The 14,886-nt window shown below is 53.4% G+C and overlaps 1 protein-coding gene across 1 annotated transcript; it reads right to left on the bottom strand.

Moving 5' to 3' along the window:
- Positions 1 to 4: 4 nt before the first annotated feature.
- APUU_20021S (non-ribosomal peptide synthetase) lies at positions 5 to 14,415 on the bottom strand (the record flags this gene model as incomplete). Its single annotated transcript, XM_041698616.1, has 4 exons — positions 5 to 10; positions 248 to 8,859; positions 8,959 to 13,921; positions 13,972 to 14,415. 4 exons carry the CDS (start codon positions 14,413 to 14,415, stop codon positions 5 to 7), a joined length of 14,025 nt encoding a protein of 4,674 aa, XP_041551783.1.
- Positions 14,416 to 14,886: the final 471 nt, after the last annotated feature.

Here is a 14,886-nt window from a genome sequence, read left to right as displayed (position 1 = left end):
GCCTTTACGTCTGGGCATAACATCAGTTTGATTGGAAAAGTAGACGTAAAACAAGTAAGCAAAATCTTGATAGGAAACATCAAACACATACAAATAACAGCTCATTTACATTAAAACGCCTCTAGAGAAGACACAAGACGTAAACCAATTAAGCAACGCAGCACAAACTTGATACAAACACCCAATATATGACAAACATCCCAATTACATATTAAACACCTCCAATCTATTTCTCTAAAGACCGTACCAAGCCTTCAATCTCTTCCGCAACGCCGTCGACGAAAGCGCGGGTCTCCGACTCACTCATCAGTCCTCCCTCGACGCGAACCCCAAATCCGATTGTCTGCGTGCGAGGGTCAGGGCCGATATCAATCCAAATGTTCTGATCTGGTAGGTAGGATGTATCCAATGCATCAACACTAGTTTGCTCCGTGTCGAGGCTTGCTGGAGCTGTCGGCAGGATAAAGTCTGTTGGGACGCCGATTGGAACAGGCTCGAATAAGGTCTCACTGGCTGACTGAGGCGCAGACTGCCCAGTCCAGAGCAGATTGACCCAGGCGTTGAAGAGTACTGGGGTGGCGGGATTCTTATTCACCCAGTTGGTTAATATCTCTCGCAGCGAGGTCTGTTCATAGGGAATGAGGTTCGCCAGGGACTTTTGGATTGACCGTACTGCGTCCACCGTATCTGAGGCCAGCAGACTATTATCTGACAACACATCATGAACAGTAAAAGGAGTGACGTTTAAGCATGGCCCGGGTAGACTTTCAATGCCAGCGAATGCTGCTAAGCGACCGCTCTGATACAGGCCAAATGTTGGGCTGGAGACCTGGGCCAGGCGAGCTAAGACGCGAGATACTGCCAGGAGACTGACGCTCTGAAGACTGACGCCTGCAGACTGGCAAGTCTTTTCGAGATAGGGCAGGTTGGGAATCTTCTCCCATGATCCCACAAATAGCTGACGAGTGCGGCGGGCGGATACTGTACCGTTGGTATGCGCGCCATTGGTATAAGACGAGCCAAGGAGAGTTGGAGAACTTTCCCCAATAACTGATTCCCAATACCTATCCTGATCTGGGATGTTTGTTGACTGGGTCGTGAAATTTACAAAGGAGGCAAACTCAGGGGTCGATTTGGCGGAGACACCAAGGTAGATGTCCGCCAGTTGTTGCACAATCATCGGCATGGACCAGGCATCGTAGGCTGCATGGTTTACAAGCAAGAGGAATCCATCCCGGTCAGTGGCCTGGATAAGACGTAGACGGACTGGGGGAGAATGCAGAGTCGATGGGTGTATTGACTCAATCCTGGCCCACGTTCGAGCAGCTTCAACCAGGCATTCAGAGCTTGAGATGACCTGGAATGTGCCATCATTGCGGGCAGCCGTCTTGAGAACAACCTGAACCGCTCGTGATGGCGTTATCGCAGCGAAGCATGTTCGAAGAATGCTGTTTCGCTGGCGGAGCTGGGCCCAGGCGTCTTGCATGCGTTCGATATCAATGCGCTGAGAACAGGCGTACGGCCAGGCAGGCTCGAAGAGTGTCCGTCTGGATTTGAGCCAGGAAGCCAAATGGTACATCTGTCCATTTAGACAAGGGAGGATCAGCTCTACCTCCTCTGGGGCTCGTCGTATCTGTTCGAGAACCATTGGCTGAATTTGATCTATATCGGGAATCAGAGGTCTCTGCAAAGAATCCTGCTTTTTAGGGCTCGGCTGTAGTCGTGAAGAAATACCACGAACTGTACTGCCCTGAAGAACGTCCGCGACGCCTGCAGCTAAACCTTGCCGGCGGAGCTCTGAGGCAACACGAATGGCGGACACAGAGTCCAGACCGATGCTGAAAATGCTGGAACTTGGTTGGAGGGCATCGATGGGCAGCCCTGAGATTTCGGATAGAACTTTTCGAACAATTCGTTCGTGACTTGGCTCGTCGGAGGTGAGGACCGTTGTGTCTTTGTAGGCATTAGTGGGAGGACTGGGCAAGAGATCGAAATACCCTGGATAGGCTGTCACAGAGCGCGAATGCTGGGTTATTGTGTCACAGAATGCATGGCTGAAGGCTTTCAGGGCATCGTCCAGGTTGCGTTGAGAGAGAAATTGGCCCTGGCATGAAGCACGGACGACAATACCGTCGTCGCCATGGTCGACTTCCACGTTCAGCTTGTACTGAGCCTGGCCATCCAGTGCTTCGACACTGTTGAATGGCGTCCATAGTGAGTTTGGTTGAGTCAAGCCACCTGGGCCTTCGGCGCTCTTTTGGAATACAAACAGCGTATCGAAAACGGACGCAGTATCAAGCTGGCGTGCTTCTCTCAGCCTGGTTTGGATAGTGCGCAAGGATGCATGCTGGAAGTCCTGAGAGTCGGCAGAGAACCTTTGCAATCGCTGCAGCATCTCCCGGTTCGTTGTGACTTTGGACCCAAGGTCGATCCTTTGGGCAACTGTATTGAAGAGAGGACCGATTGTCTGGTCTTCATCGAGGGCATCTACAGACCGTCTTGCGAGGACATGGCCAAACACAACGTCGTCCTGGCCAGTCAGCTTCGCAATAACCTTTGCGTAGGAAATAAGTGCTGCTGTCTGCACAGTCACCTCTAATGCCTGGCAAGCATTGGCTATGGCGGAGATGTCAAGGTCAACTCGCGCCTCAGAAAAGAACATGTGTGACGACGACTCTGCCTCCGGAAGAGGTGGCACTTCGGTGACTTTGTATCCGCGGAGGGACTCTGTCCAGAAGTCGCATGCTTCCTCCTGGTCTTGCGAGATACGGTGAGCACTGTCTGCGAATCGAGAGCGCTTGGGTAAAGAAAGACCCCGATGGGCAAGCATCAAGTCTTCGAAAATGAAGCGGAGAGAAGTTCCATCGTACAGTGAATGATGCGTGACTATGGCGAAGAAACGCTCATTGGAGCGGTGGATTATGGCTGCTCGAAGAGGTGGGATGGCGAATGCAGTCTCTTCATCCAGACGCAGAATATTCAGGGCTGTGGCATCAATATCGCCATCTGGAGATATCGAGGTCTCCTCCCACTCAGGGCAGTACTGGGAGTGAACAGCACCAACCCACTGGCCTCCAAGCTCCTGAATAAAGTGGAACGAGGTTCGAAGAATGTCATTGGCATCGATTACCTTTTGAAGTGCAGACTTGAGAGTATCCAGGTTGCAGGACTCGGACAGCTTTACGATATGTGGGTGGACATACACGGCCCCTGAGAGACCCAGGGTCTGGGTAATCATTGATGATTGCAACGGAGTGCACTTGAAAACAGTTTCAATCGTGTCTTCCGAATTCAGGAGGCGGGCATGAGATGCGTATACTGCAAGATCAGGTATCTCTGAGTTTTTGGCTGGTGCAGCAACATCTGGTACAGAACGGGCCTTCTCAAGCACGTTCTGTGCCAAAGCACCCACGCAGGAATAGCGCATGATATCCCTGGATGAGACGGCGACTCCATTCGAACGCAGTTGCTTCGATAGCTGGATGGCTGTGACTGAATCAACACCGAGTCGCAGGAAAGATGTGCCTTTGAAGACGACGTCGATGCTCAGGCCACAGAAATCTGCGACAATTCGGCGAATGGACTGCTCTAAGTCTGTCCAGTTGTCGTTGTTCCAAACCTTCTCCTCTGACCGGTTGGGCTGAGTGGAAGTCTGCGAGAGGTTGAAAGACTCCAGAGACATGGGAGACCCAGTGGTGATGGTGGAAAGGACAATGTCCATCTTCTCTACAAGATTGTCGACACGCGACCGCGATCCAAAGGAGGATGTAAAGCCACAGTGAAGATGAAGCTGGTCTTGAATGTCGTCTGCCTCTACCTCCATGGCCAGGGGATACTCCATTGGCATATCACTGGCAAGTTCCTCCCAAGGACCGTTGGCCAGGGGCTGGGTTGTTTTAACAAAGGAGAACAGGCAATCAAACACAGGCCTTCCAGAGTTGGCCCATTGCTGGATGTACCGTAGGGATGTATGTTGATACTCAAGAGATTTGGCACTGGTCCTCTGGACACATGCAATTACATCTTCGACTGTGCTGAGTCCGCTGGTGTTCAGTCTGGCGGGGATGGTGGTGATACAGGGAAGCAGGACGGACTCGGCCCCAGGAACAGAGACAGACCGTCCGGAGAGAACCAGGCCGTATGTGATATCAGAGGAATTGACAGAGTCTGCAAGGAGCAGAGCAAAGATGGATTGCATCAGAGAAGGCACCGTGGTTCGCAAGCTGGCTGCATAGCGCTTGATGTCTGACAGAGCTGAGAGAGAGGTGCGGTCGATAGTAAGTGGCTCTCCAACGTCAGACGTGTCATGCCTAAACAGGGTTGGCGAGCAGCCCGATAGTTCCTGTTCCCAGTGGGACTTGGCTTTCTGGAGACTCTGCGAGTGAACATGCTGGATGAACGCAGACGGCGAGCCCCGTTCTGGCGGCGAGACACTAGAGTAGTGTTTGGCAACGTCGTCAAGCAGCATTCCGAAGGACTCGCCATCGTAGAGACTGTGATGGATGGAAACAAGCAGTAGCAACGGCTGTCCGTTCTGAGACGAGGCGAAATTGAACCGAACCGGCGGCGTTGTGTTGATGTTCTGGATGATATGGCGGGCAATGCTGCGATACTGACTGGCAAAGTTCTCTCTGCCCTGCTCGACACTATCAAATCTCTGCTCAGCCCATTTGGTAGTATTGGCATCTGCTGGGAATACAATCTGGACAATCTGGGAGTCGAGGAGAGCAAATGCAGTCCTCAGTATCTCGTTCTTCGCGGCAGCAAGTCTCCAGGCGGACTGCAGCAGCTCTGGTTGCACATCATCGTTCAGCTTCAGCAGGACATGATTCACGTATAGATCATCTTCGTCGTTATTCATAGACCGTGCCACCAGGCCCTCCTGGAGCGCAAGGCAGGGCCTCACTGACACTTGAGCATCCAAGGCCTCGGGATGCAGCTCGACGAATTTGTCTTTCAGGCTGGTGAGCCTTTGCTCCCAATCCTTGTCGGCAGCTTGAGCAGAAGCATTGTCTTCTTTCTTTGGCAACAGGGCAAGCTGTTCAATGACGGGGCTGTTCATGATTGCTGCCACTGACGCATCATAGCCAGCAGCCCGAAGCCGTACAGACAGGCCGATCACTCCGAGACTATCAATTCCAATCTCGAATATGTTTGTATGTGGCTTGATCAGCGAACCGTCGATGCTGCCCATTCTGGCAATCTCTTCTACAATTCTATCCTCCTCCGCAGTCAACGCCCGATCAACGACGGTGCTGTCAGAAGCAGAGGCCAGGCTGTTACCACGAAGAACCTCGTCCAGCGAGAGAGTGCCGAATATGCGCCGCAGCTCCTTGGAATCCGCCTTGCCAGACAGTCGCGCGAGGGGGATGTTTGTAATTGGAAGGACAATTTCTGGCACCATGTAGGCAGGCAACTTCTGCTCGCAGGCTCGTCGGAGATCATTTGCCAGCGTTGCAATGTCCGAATAGATGATTCCCAGCTCATCGCCCCTATTACGCACGGAGCGAGAAACAAAGGAGACCAGCTGGCTTCGAGCCAGAGCTGGGTGCTTGACGATCATGCTGACGACGTCCACTGCCACCGGCGAAGATGCGCGAACAACCTCAGAGACCTCGCCCAGCTCGAGTCGTTGTCCTCGTATCTTGGTCTGGTCATCGCTGCGCCCGAAGTACTCGATGCTGCTGTCGGCCATCATGCGTCCCATGTCGCCAGTGCGATACATGTGCTCTCCGTTTGGCCCTGTTACAAACCCCTTTGCATCGGGCCTGTCCATATAGCCCTTGGCCACAATGCTCCCCGTGAAGCAAAGTTCCCCGACTTGCCCGAGAAGGGCATGATATAGACTATCTGGGACCAAGACATGGCATGTACAGGCCGATAAAGGCGTCCCGATATTCCTCATGTTTGTATCCTGATTTACGTGGGCAAAAGTACACCCGATGGTCACTTCTGTCGGGCCGTATGCGTTAACAAGGGACACCCCAGTACCGGCCACCCAGGTGTCCAGCACTCTCTGTGAGATCTTTTCCCCTCCTACACTGATATACTTGAGATTAGGAACGTCCGACGGGAGGATATTCATCTGGTCGAGGACAGATGGGACAAAGCTGGCGTGAGTGATGTCCCACTGCACCAATGCCTGCTGGAGGTCGTCCAGCAGCAATGTCCGATCAGCAGAGCAGGTGGCCATCCCAAAACACCAAGGCCCAAACATCTCAGCTATGTGGGGATCAAAGGCTCTATTCGCCAGGGCAAGGAAACGACCTCGCCCTCCCAGTTCAAGAGTCTCTGGGGCTATGTTTATGACAAGCTCCGACCAGGATTGCAGGAAAGAAGACAGGTTTCTGCGAGTTACTACCACGCCCTTTGGCTTTCCCGTTGAGCCTGAAGTGAATAGCACATAGGCTGGGTCGTCGGAACCTGCAGGATAGATTTGGTCCTCTGAGGGCATCTGAGATAGGATATCCTGGAACGACTGGTCGTCGAAGCAGATCGCCTCGCAGGCCTGGGGGATTTGCATGAATGTGTGATGTAGCGATGCTTCGGTGAATACGATAGGGCTATCGCCATCTTCTATCATGACCGACTTTCTGTCGTCTGGCAGACCCTCGTCAATGGGCATGTATGCGTTGCCCGACTTGAAGATGCCCAGGGTAATGGGATACAGCAGAAGGCTGGGAGGGCCACAGACAGCTATGAGTCTATTCTGGAGTCCACGAGAAGCCAGATATGCCGCGACCTTGTTGGCTTCAGAGTTTAGTTTGGCGTACGACATGGACTCTTTGACAACCCCCTCGTCGGTGATCGAGGTTGCAACTTCGACTGCAGGCCAGTCTGGATGCGTCTTCGCATTGGCCTCAAGCCAGCAGGCGGGGCTCCATTGCACCGATTCCATGACGGCAGGGCTTGGATCCGGGCTGGAAATGGACAAGAGGTCGGTGGGCAGGAAGCGAGATATCTCACGCACTGGCTCGTCTGGGTGAGCAAGCATGGCACTCACCACCCCATCGATATGGCGGCCGAATAGTCTTAGGTGAGTCGAGCTCATAATTGTCGATAGACAGGACACGACAAGGGTCAATGTCCCATCAGTCTCTTCAGAGGCATTCAGGGCAAACGAGTGCTCGACATTCAAGCCCAGCTCGTCCTCCCTCTGCTCCCAGATAGCAGTCCGAGACGACGAGCCTCCATCGGAACTGGGATGGAAAGCAAAGACAGCAGGGTAGACAGGCTGCCCAGGCGCTCTCTTCAAGGCCATTCTGATCTCCCGGGGATGGACGTGGCGATGCGTCCACGACCGTTCGTAGGTACGATTCTGCTCATCAAAGAGCTCCCTCACTGTACCTTTGGCGTGGAAGGGCACTGGGACTGTCGAAATAAAAGGGCCAATGACTTCTGCCATCTCGGCATCAAGAACACGGTCAGACAGTGTTTCGGCGAAGACAGTTGCAGTGTCTCCCAGGTATGCCAGCAGGACAACCCCCCATGCGGCTCGAAGCACTGATGTCATCGAGGCGACTCCGAGACCGGCTGCCTTTGCTCGCAGTGAAGATGCTGGTTCTGTCAGGGATATGGATTCCGATATGAAACTGCGCTTGGGGACGACGCCGTTGCGCATCCTCTTGCCTGTCAGCTCAGCCCAAGCCGGAGGATCCGAATCAGCGTATGGCTCCAGTTCAGCGCGCCAGAACGCATTCGTTTCATTTTGCTGCGTTGGAGTTGGGAGGGCTAGCGATAAGGCCTTCTGCAGCTCTGGTCGTATAGGGGCTGAAGACTGGTAGGCACTGTAGACATCGTTCATGATGAAGTCCAGCGAGGGGCCGTCGTGGATGCTGTGATGGAGAGTCAGAACCATGACCTGCTCCTTTTCCGTTGCGAGTACTGTGATTGCCCAGGGAGGCTGTATGAAGTAGCTATTTTGGTGCTTGTCCATGCCTTTATTGACTCTATCCTCCAGGACAGATCTGTAGCTAGCCTGTGTGCACTCCGTGTATACCCAGTCGATGTCGTGCTCTTTATAGAGCACCTGGAGAAAGCCATACTTGGATGAGTCCTCCACCGGTTGCTCTTTTAACGCAGCAGTAGGGACAAACCCTGTTCGAAGAGCAGCATTGCTCTGGCATACCGCATGCCAGGCCTGCTTGAGTCGGTCAAGGTCGACGGAAGGGTCCAGGGCAAAGAAGTGGTTGCTCCAATACATGGCGACATTGCCCATTGTTTCGCTCAGCGTTCCCTCTTGGATTGACGTTGCTGGTGCTACGTGGAAGTCTCCAGTTACAGCTCTGGCCACTGCATCATGCCACTGACTGTTGAATGCTCCCATGTCGTATCTCGCCTGGCCCTCTTCCGGCGCAGACTCGACCCTGTTGACGAGATCCGCCACTGTCCGACACTGGAGGACGTCTTGAACGGAAATGTTGTCACCGTTCTCGTTCAGACGGGATGCGAGTCTTATAGCACGAATCGAATCAATTCCCAGCGTTGCAAGCCGACTGGATGCGGTAACCAGCGACAGCTTCACATTTGCAAAGGCAGAGACCGTGGAGATTATACGTCCTTTCAGCGGAGCGCTCGAGCTGTCAGATATAGCTGGTAATGAACTGTCACTGCTCAGTCCTAGTGCTTTGTCCCAGCTGTCAATGTCAAGGCCAACGTATATAGCCTGTAGCGCTCGACGGTCAGTTTTGCCGGACTGCGTTCTGGGGATAGAGGAGATGACAATGCAGCAAGAAGGAATCATATGAGGAGGAAGCGTTGACGATGCTGCCTCCAGTGCTGCAGAGGCTATGGAAACTCCAAGCTCGTCAACGATGGCCTCGCCACTATGGTCAGTGCCGATAACTGCTTCAGGCGCTGCTAGAAACGAGACCACTACGTTAGTAGGCCGATCTGGCCTGTTCAGAACGAGTGTCTCCACGGTATCTATCAATGGATGGGAGTCCATCAGGGTATAACTGATCTCGCTCAATTCCACTCGAATACCGCCCAACTTGACGATGTCGTCGACCCGATGCAGATATTCGAGGGAGCCGTCTGATAGCATTCGAACAAGATCTCCTGTGTAGTAAAGTATCTGTGAGGCCTTCTCGTTCCAGCGATACTTGGCCTTTGTGATATCCTCCTGCGCAAGATACCCAGGGGAGAGTTGAGGCCCGCCCAGTGCTAGCTCGCCTACAGCGTGCTTCATCAGAAGGCTCTCTCCCTTGGTGACAAACACAGACACGGTATCAAGAGGCCACCCGATATTGGCACTCTTAACGGTGCTGTGTTCATTGCCAAACTCCCGGACTGTGGACACAATGGTCGCCTCAGCTGGCCCATAGGTATTGAACGCCCGCATATTCTTCCCCCAGTCATCAGCCACAGGCTGGGGAAGCTTCTCGCCAATCATGGTAATGACTTCCAGAGTCTTACAGGCACTTCGCCGGATTCCAGCTGCGAATGCGGGCGTCAGGTGCACATGCGTTGCTTTGGTCTCGTTTGCAAGCTCTGGGAATGAGCCTAGCATGATCTCACGGGACGCAGATATTAAGGTGCCGCCGGAGCTCCAGGTGTAAAAGACATCTTGTATCGAGACATCGAATATGGAGTCAGATAGCTGCAGAGTCCGTGGTGTTCCAGTGGTGCCAAGGGGAATCGTCTTCATTAGCGGCGCTATACTGGCCACTCCAGCAGAATGGGTGATGGGAACACCCTTGGGCGCTCCGGTCGTTCCACTGGTCCAGATAAGATAGGCCGTGTTTGACGACTTGGTTTCATGTCTCAGAGGTTGGAGATCACTGAAGAAAGCAGAGAGCGGCTGTTCGGTGAATGGGACAACATTCAGTGGCTGACATCCCTCTGGCAACAGCTCTGCGGCTTCGATTGAGTCTGCGCTTGACACCAAGAGTACTCTCGCTCCAGTGCGTTCAATAAGGTTGCTGCGTCTTTGCGGTGGAGAGGACACATCGATAGGACACCAAGCACAGCCGGCCTTGAGAATTGCCAAAATTGCTACATACAAGGCAGGGCTCTTCTGGATGCAGATAGGGATCACAGAGCCTGGGCGAAGCTCGTAGTCTCCTGAATGTAACTGTGCAGCCAGAGCCTGGGCCCTTGAATCCAGCTCTTGATAGGTCCAGGAGACATTTGCGGCGTTGGTATCGTCTCCCAGAACTCTCTTGAATATCAGAGCAGGAGCATCAGGGTTGGACTCAACATGCTTCTCGAATGCACTGTGAAGCAACAGGCCTTCAGACACTGTTGCAGATTGAGGCGCCGCCAGGTCCAGACCAGACTTTAGTCGTTCATCATCAATCGCAGGAGTATCTAAGAAGTCATCGTTGGGACTGTTCAATATGGACGCGATAATGGCGTCCATTTGCGCCAGCATCATCTCTGCTGCAGCGCGGTCCATCACCTTCTCACTAAAGGTAGCGCGCAGTGTCAGTGTCGAATTGTCCCCAGGCCAAACCTCAATCATCACTGCGAAGTCATTGACCATGGGTGGGTGGTGAATGGACTGCCATATAGCAGGAGATGTGCCCTTGGCGCTGAAGTCCTGGTACGCCAAAAGCGTGTCATACGGAAGCCGGCCCTCTGCAGTCACCACTGACCCCAATCGCGGCTGCAGATGAATCATGGCCTCTGTATTCAGTGAAGCGAGATGTCTGGCTACGGAGCGGCTGTCAAAGTGCTCTGAGCTCTTGGGTATTCTGTCAAGATCAAGTCGAATGGGAACGGTAGTGAAGGTCGGCCCTATGCAGACTTCGGACTTGCCGTCCAGTCGTCCGGATACCACACTGCCGAAGACTACATCATGGCCGCTCGCCCCAGTGTAGGCCAGGAGGATAGAGCTCCATGCTGCCTGGATCACAGACAAGGGTGTTGTCGCCATCATCTTGGAACCCTGCTTCAATTGATCATAACCGATTTGCGAGCAGACTTCGACGGCATGGGTGGCTGGAGATGCAGGCGGTCGGGTGGAGGAAATGGAAGGAAAGCCAACAGGAACGTATCCTTCGAGCTGCCCATTCCAAAATTCAGCAGTTGCCGCATGGTCAGCCATGAAATGGTGGTCGACAATGTGGTCTAGCGATGTACGCGGCTGGGACTGCTGGCCCATATAGACCGCCGACACATCGTCCAGGAGCAGCTGCAGCGAGCCACCGTCGAAGATCCCGTGGAACATACTGAGAATAAGGCACACCTGGTCCTCGAGATATACAAGTGACAATTGCCAGGGGTGTCGCTGGATGTCAATATTTCTCTCGGCAGTGCGAAGAGCCACTTCGGTCTTTGCCTCCGGTTGAGCGTCACCCTTTACTGCAGCGTAGATATTCCATCCAGGATGGCGAGAGGCCTTCGGATCCAGGATACACTGGGCAAAGGGGGCAAGGTCATCATCGAGCCAGCAAAAGACCGTTCTGAATGAATCGTAACTTTGAATGACAGCATCCCATGCCTGCTTCAAGCGATCCAGATCCGCCTCTGGTTTCAGGGACATTACAGAGTGATAAATATAGGAACGACTTGTAGCGGTCGATGCCGCCGAGCTGCGCAGGTAGCTTGCCAACATACCAGACTGCGTTGCTGTCGTAGGCAAGATCTGTTCAATATCTGCTTCGTCGAGCTGGAGTCGCCCAGCGCAAGTTGCAACATTGCGTTCAGAAAACAGCTTCAGCTCTCGCCTCAGGTCTTCTTCCGTCTTGGCCAGATTATTCTCGCGTTCTTCCCTCAGCTCCGTGGACTCTATACTCTGCACAGCCAGGGATACCAGAGCCAGGGGGGTTTGGGCGCGAAGAACATCAGCGACACCCAGGCCAAAGATGGAATTATCCCTGAGCGTTTGCAGTAGCTTCATTGCCCCGAGACTGTCGAGACCAAGGGACTGCAGGCTAGCTCCAGGCTCAATTGCCGACTCCTTCTCACCAACGGTTTTGGCCAGAGCTTCTACGACGACTGAGCGGACTTCGTTGTTGCTGGAATTCCATTGCTGCCCATCACCAGCTGGGGCAGACATGTCGGACTGGTATATGTCGAGAGTGTCTTCGCCTCGCAACAGCAAGCTCCCAATGGCCTTGCGGTCAGTCTTGCCAGACGTGAGTCTAGGCAGCTTTTGGAGGAAGAGGTATGCCGATGGGCGCATATACGAAATCAAATGGTGGTTTACTGTCTGGCAGCAGCGGTCGACAATGTCTCTCCTGTCTGCATCGCTCTGGCCATCGGACACCAGACAGGCGACGACTCGCTCACTGCCAATTTCCTCTTCATCTCGTTTGACAACTACAGTGACAACCTCGGCCACCCCATCCACCGTGGCCAAGAGCGACTCGATCTCTCCCAGTTCAACACGGCGCCCACTGAGCTTGGCTTGGTCTGATAGTATACGACCTAGAAAGTCGATGAGAAGCTCACCAGACCGTCCCCAGACGACTCTTGCCATGTCACCAGTCCGGTAGACTCTACCAAACTCAGGGCTGTCGACAAATGCCTTTGCAGTTTCTGCCTCCCGATTCAGGTATCCCCTGCTCACTTGCGGGCCGGCAAGCGCAAGCTCACCCACGCATCCAATGGGGACTGGACTAGGAGTATGGTTATTGGGGTCTATGACTAGCATGGAGCACGTAGGAAGAGGTCCGCCGATGATGGACCCACGAATACCATTCTCCACAGGACCCAGGAATGTACAGTTGATTGCTCCTTCGGTAGGTCCGTAAGCGTTGACCAGCGTAAAGTCCCGAGCAAACTTGTCAATCACGGTCTGGCTCAGTGACTCGCCCATTGTCCACAGATGTTTCAATGTCAAGAGCTCAGAAGGGCGTATCAGCCCGGCCAGACTGGGTGTAGCCATCATAATGGTTGCCCTGACTTCGTTGAGGGCGCCCTCGAGGTCTGTCAGCATCAGCTCTCGAGGGGCCGAACACAGCGTTCCACCACTGCTCAGTGTGACGAAGATTTCCATCAAAGATGGGTCGAACGTCGGATTCGCGAACTGGAACCAGCGAAATCCGTCAGAGTCGTTTGATGGCAGAGGGATGCTTGCCGCATGCGACTCTATGGAGCATGACACTGCCTTATGTGTGACCTGCACACCTTTCGGCTTGCCAGTCGAGCCACTCGTATACATCAGATAAGCTAGGTCATGGTCGGCGATAGTTGGGGGTTGGAAGTTGAGCTCAAATAGTTTCTCCACATTCGCCTGATCCGTGGTGTTGGATAGGTCCCTCCACCGTGAGACCGCCGTAACATCAATCCATGCGGGCTGAAGCTGCTCCAGCTCCCATGGTCGAGACGAAGGCTCGTTTCCAACACCCAGGATGACAGGCGAGCTTAGGTCCCCGAGGATTTCTGCGATACGACTAGCCGGGGCATCTAGTGGGATTGGGCAGAATGCAAACCCAGCCTTCAGCACCGCCAGATAGGAGATATACAGTTCGACCGAGGTCGACGCGTAAATAGGAATAATAAACTGGCCGTGAGCGGGACCAGTACTGATAGAAACACTTTGGCGTATATGGGCAGCCAGTCTAGTTGCTGCCGTATTCAATGCACCATATGTCAAAGTGTAGTGCTTTGCAGGTCCACTTGAACCTGCGAGGGTAGAAATGAAATCAATAGCCTGGGTATGCGGTGCTCGCTCGGCGAAAGTATTAAAGCTGGAATGAAGAAGGAATGGACCGCCGTGGCCGCCATCAAATGGTTGGCTACGTGATGGAGGCTTCCCAAGTGAAGGCCAATTCAACTTGGAAAGATTGGGGGAATGTCTGCCCTCGTCGCTATTTGGGAACTGCAAGCCCGCAACTGAGCATGTCAAGTGCGATGTAATCGTCTTCAGTAGTTGTGGGACGGCATGGGTAGGGACGAGGTGCGAGGGATACACCGCGCTGAGTTGCACCTTGCGTGTTTCGGGGTTGGATCTAATGTTCAAGGTGAAAGGCTATTTGGAATTTAGAATGGTTCTATACAGAGAGAGCCTGGTCTACTGACATGTTCGTGGTCTGGAAAGAGGGTCTGCTCGTTGCAATCTTGCAGCTGAGCTAGGTTCAAATGGAACTGAATTTCGTCTTTGTTGTAGTCGGCATATTTCCTCTCGTCGATGTGAAATAATGCTGACTTGTCTGTTTCCTGCCCTGTCTTCGTGGTCGCAAGAATGATCACCGTCGCCGGATCTTGCGGCACTGCGACGGAGCTGCACGGATCCAGCACGAAAGCGATCTTTTCCTGCCCCGTAAGTTGGGCGATGAACCCCGCATAGCCCTGAAGATATTCGGCGACTAGCGGGGCACCAGGACTACTATCAAGTTCGATCGCCTCGGAAGAAGCTCGCGATGTACGTGATTGCGCGACTGCATACCGGTTGAAGATATTCAGGCACGGAACCTGCGTCGTGGGAAGAGGTGGGGGTTCCTCCGAGGACTCGAAGGCAGCCATTTCTGAAGAATTCAGGGTGGAAATGAACACAAAGAATGAACGAACGCCGCCACACCGCTAGCTGACAGAGAAAGAGCCAAAGGTCATGTAATTCGGCTTTGGGTCGACGGCCGACAGCCAAAGCCCGTAGGTGAGACAATAAATACCCCAACAAGCATGATGGTGAGCCTTACGGTGACGGCCTGGCCCGATGGGCTCCAACTCCTCTGACGAAGGATTAATCTATACGGGATGGCCGGAAAGGAGTGCGATGATGCAGGGTGATGATAATATTGTGCGATAGCCTCGTTTTGCTCCCCACTTGGGTATGCAGTGGCGCCGTGGCGTGGGTGAACTACCGATATCGGGTACAAATAGAATGGGTCGTTGGCGGACACAGTGGGTTTGCGCTGGGGGTTTTTTCCCATGTGAACCATTTGTCGCGCCGACAATCAAAATTAAAAAAAATCAAAATGTGGCAGTAATCAATCA

Source organism: Aspergillus puulaauensis, chromosome 2, assembly GCF_016861865.1.
Source record: "Aspergillus puulaauensis MK2 DNA, chromosome 2, nearly complete sequence".
Classification (NCBI taxonomy): Eukaryota; Fungi; Ascomycota; class Eurotiomycetes; order Eurotiales; family Aspergillaceae; genus Aspergillus; species Aspergillus puulaauensis.
Note: the sequence above shows the minus strand (reverse complement) of the source record. Positions and strands in the feature narration are given on the sequence as shown.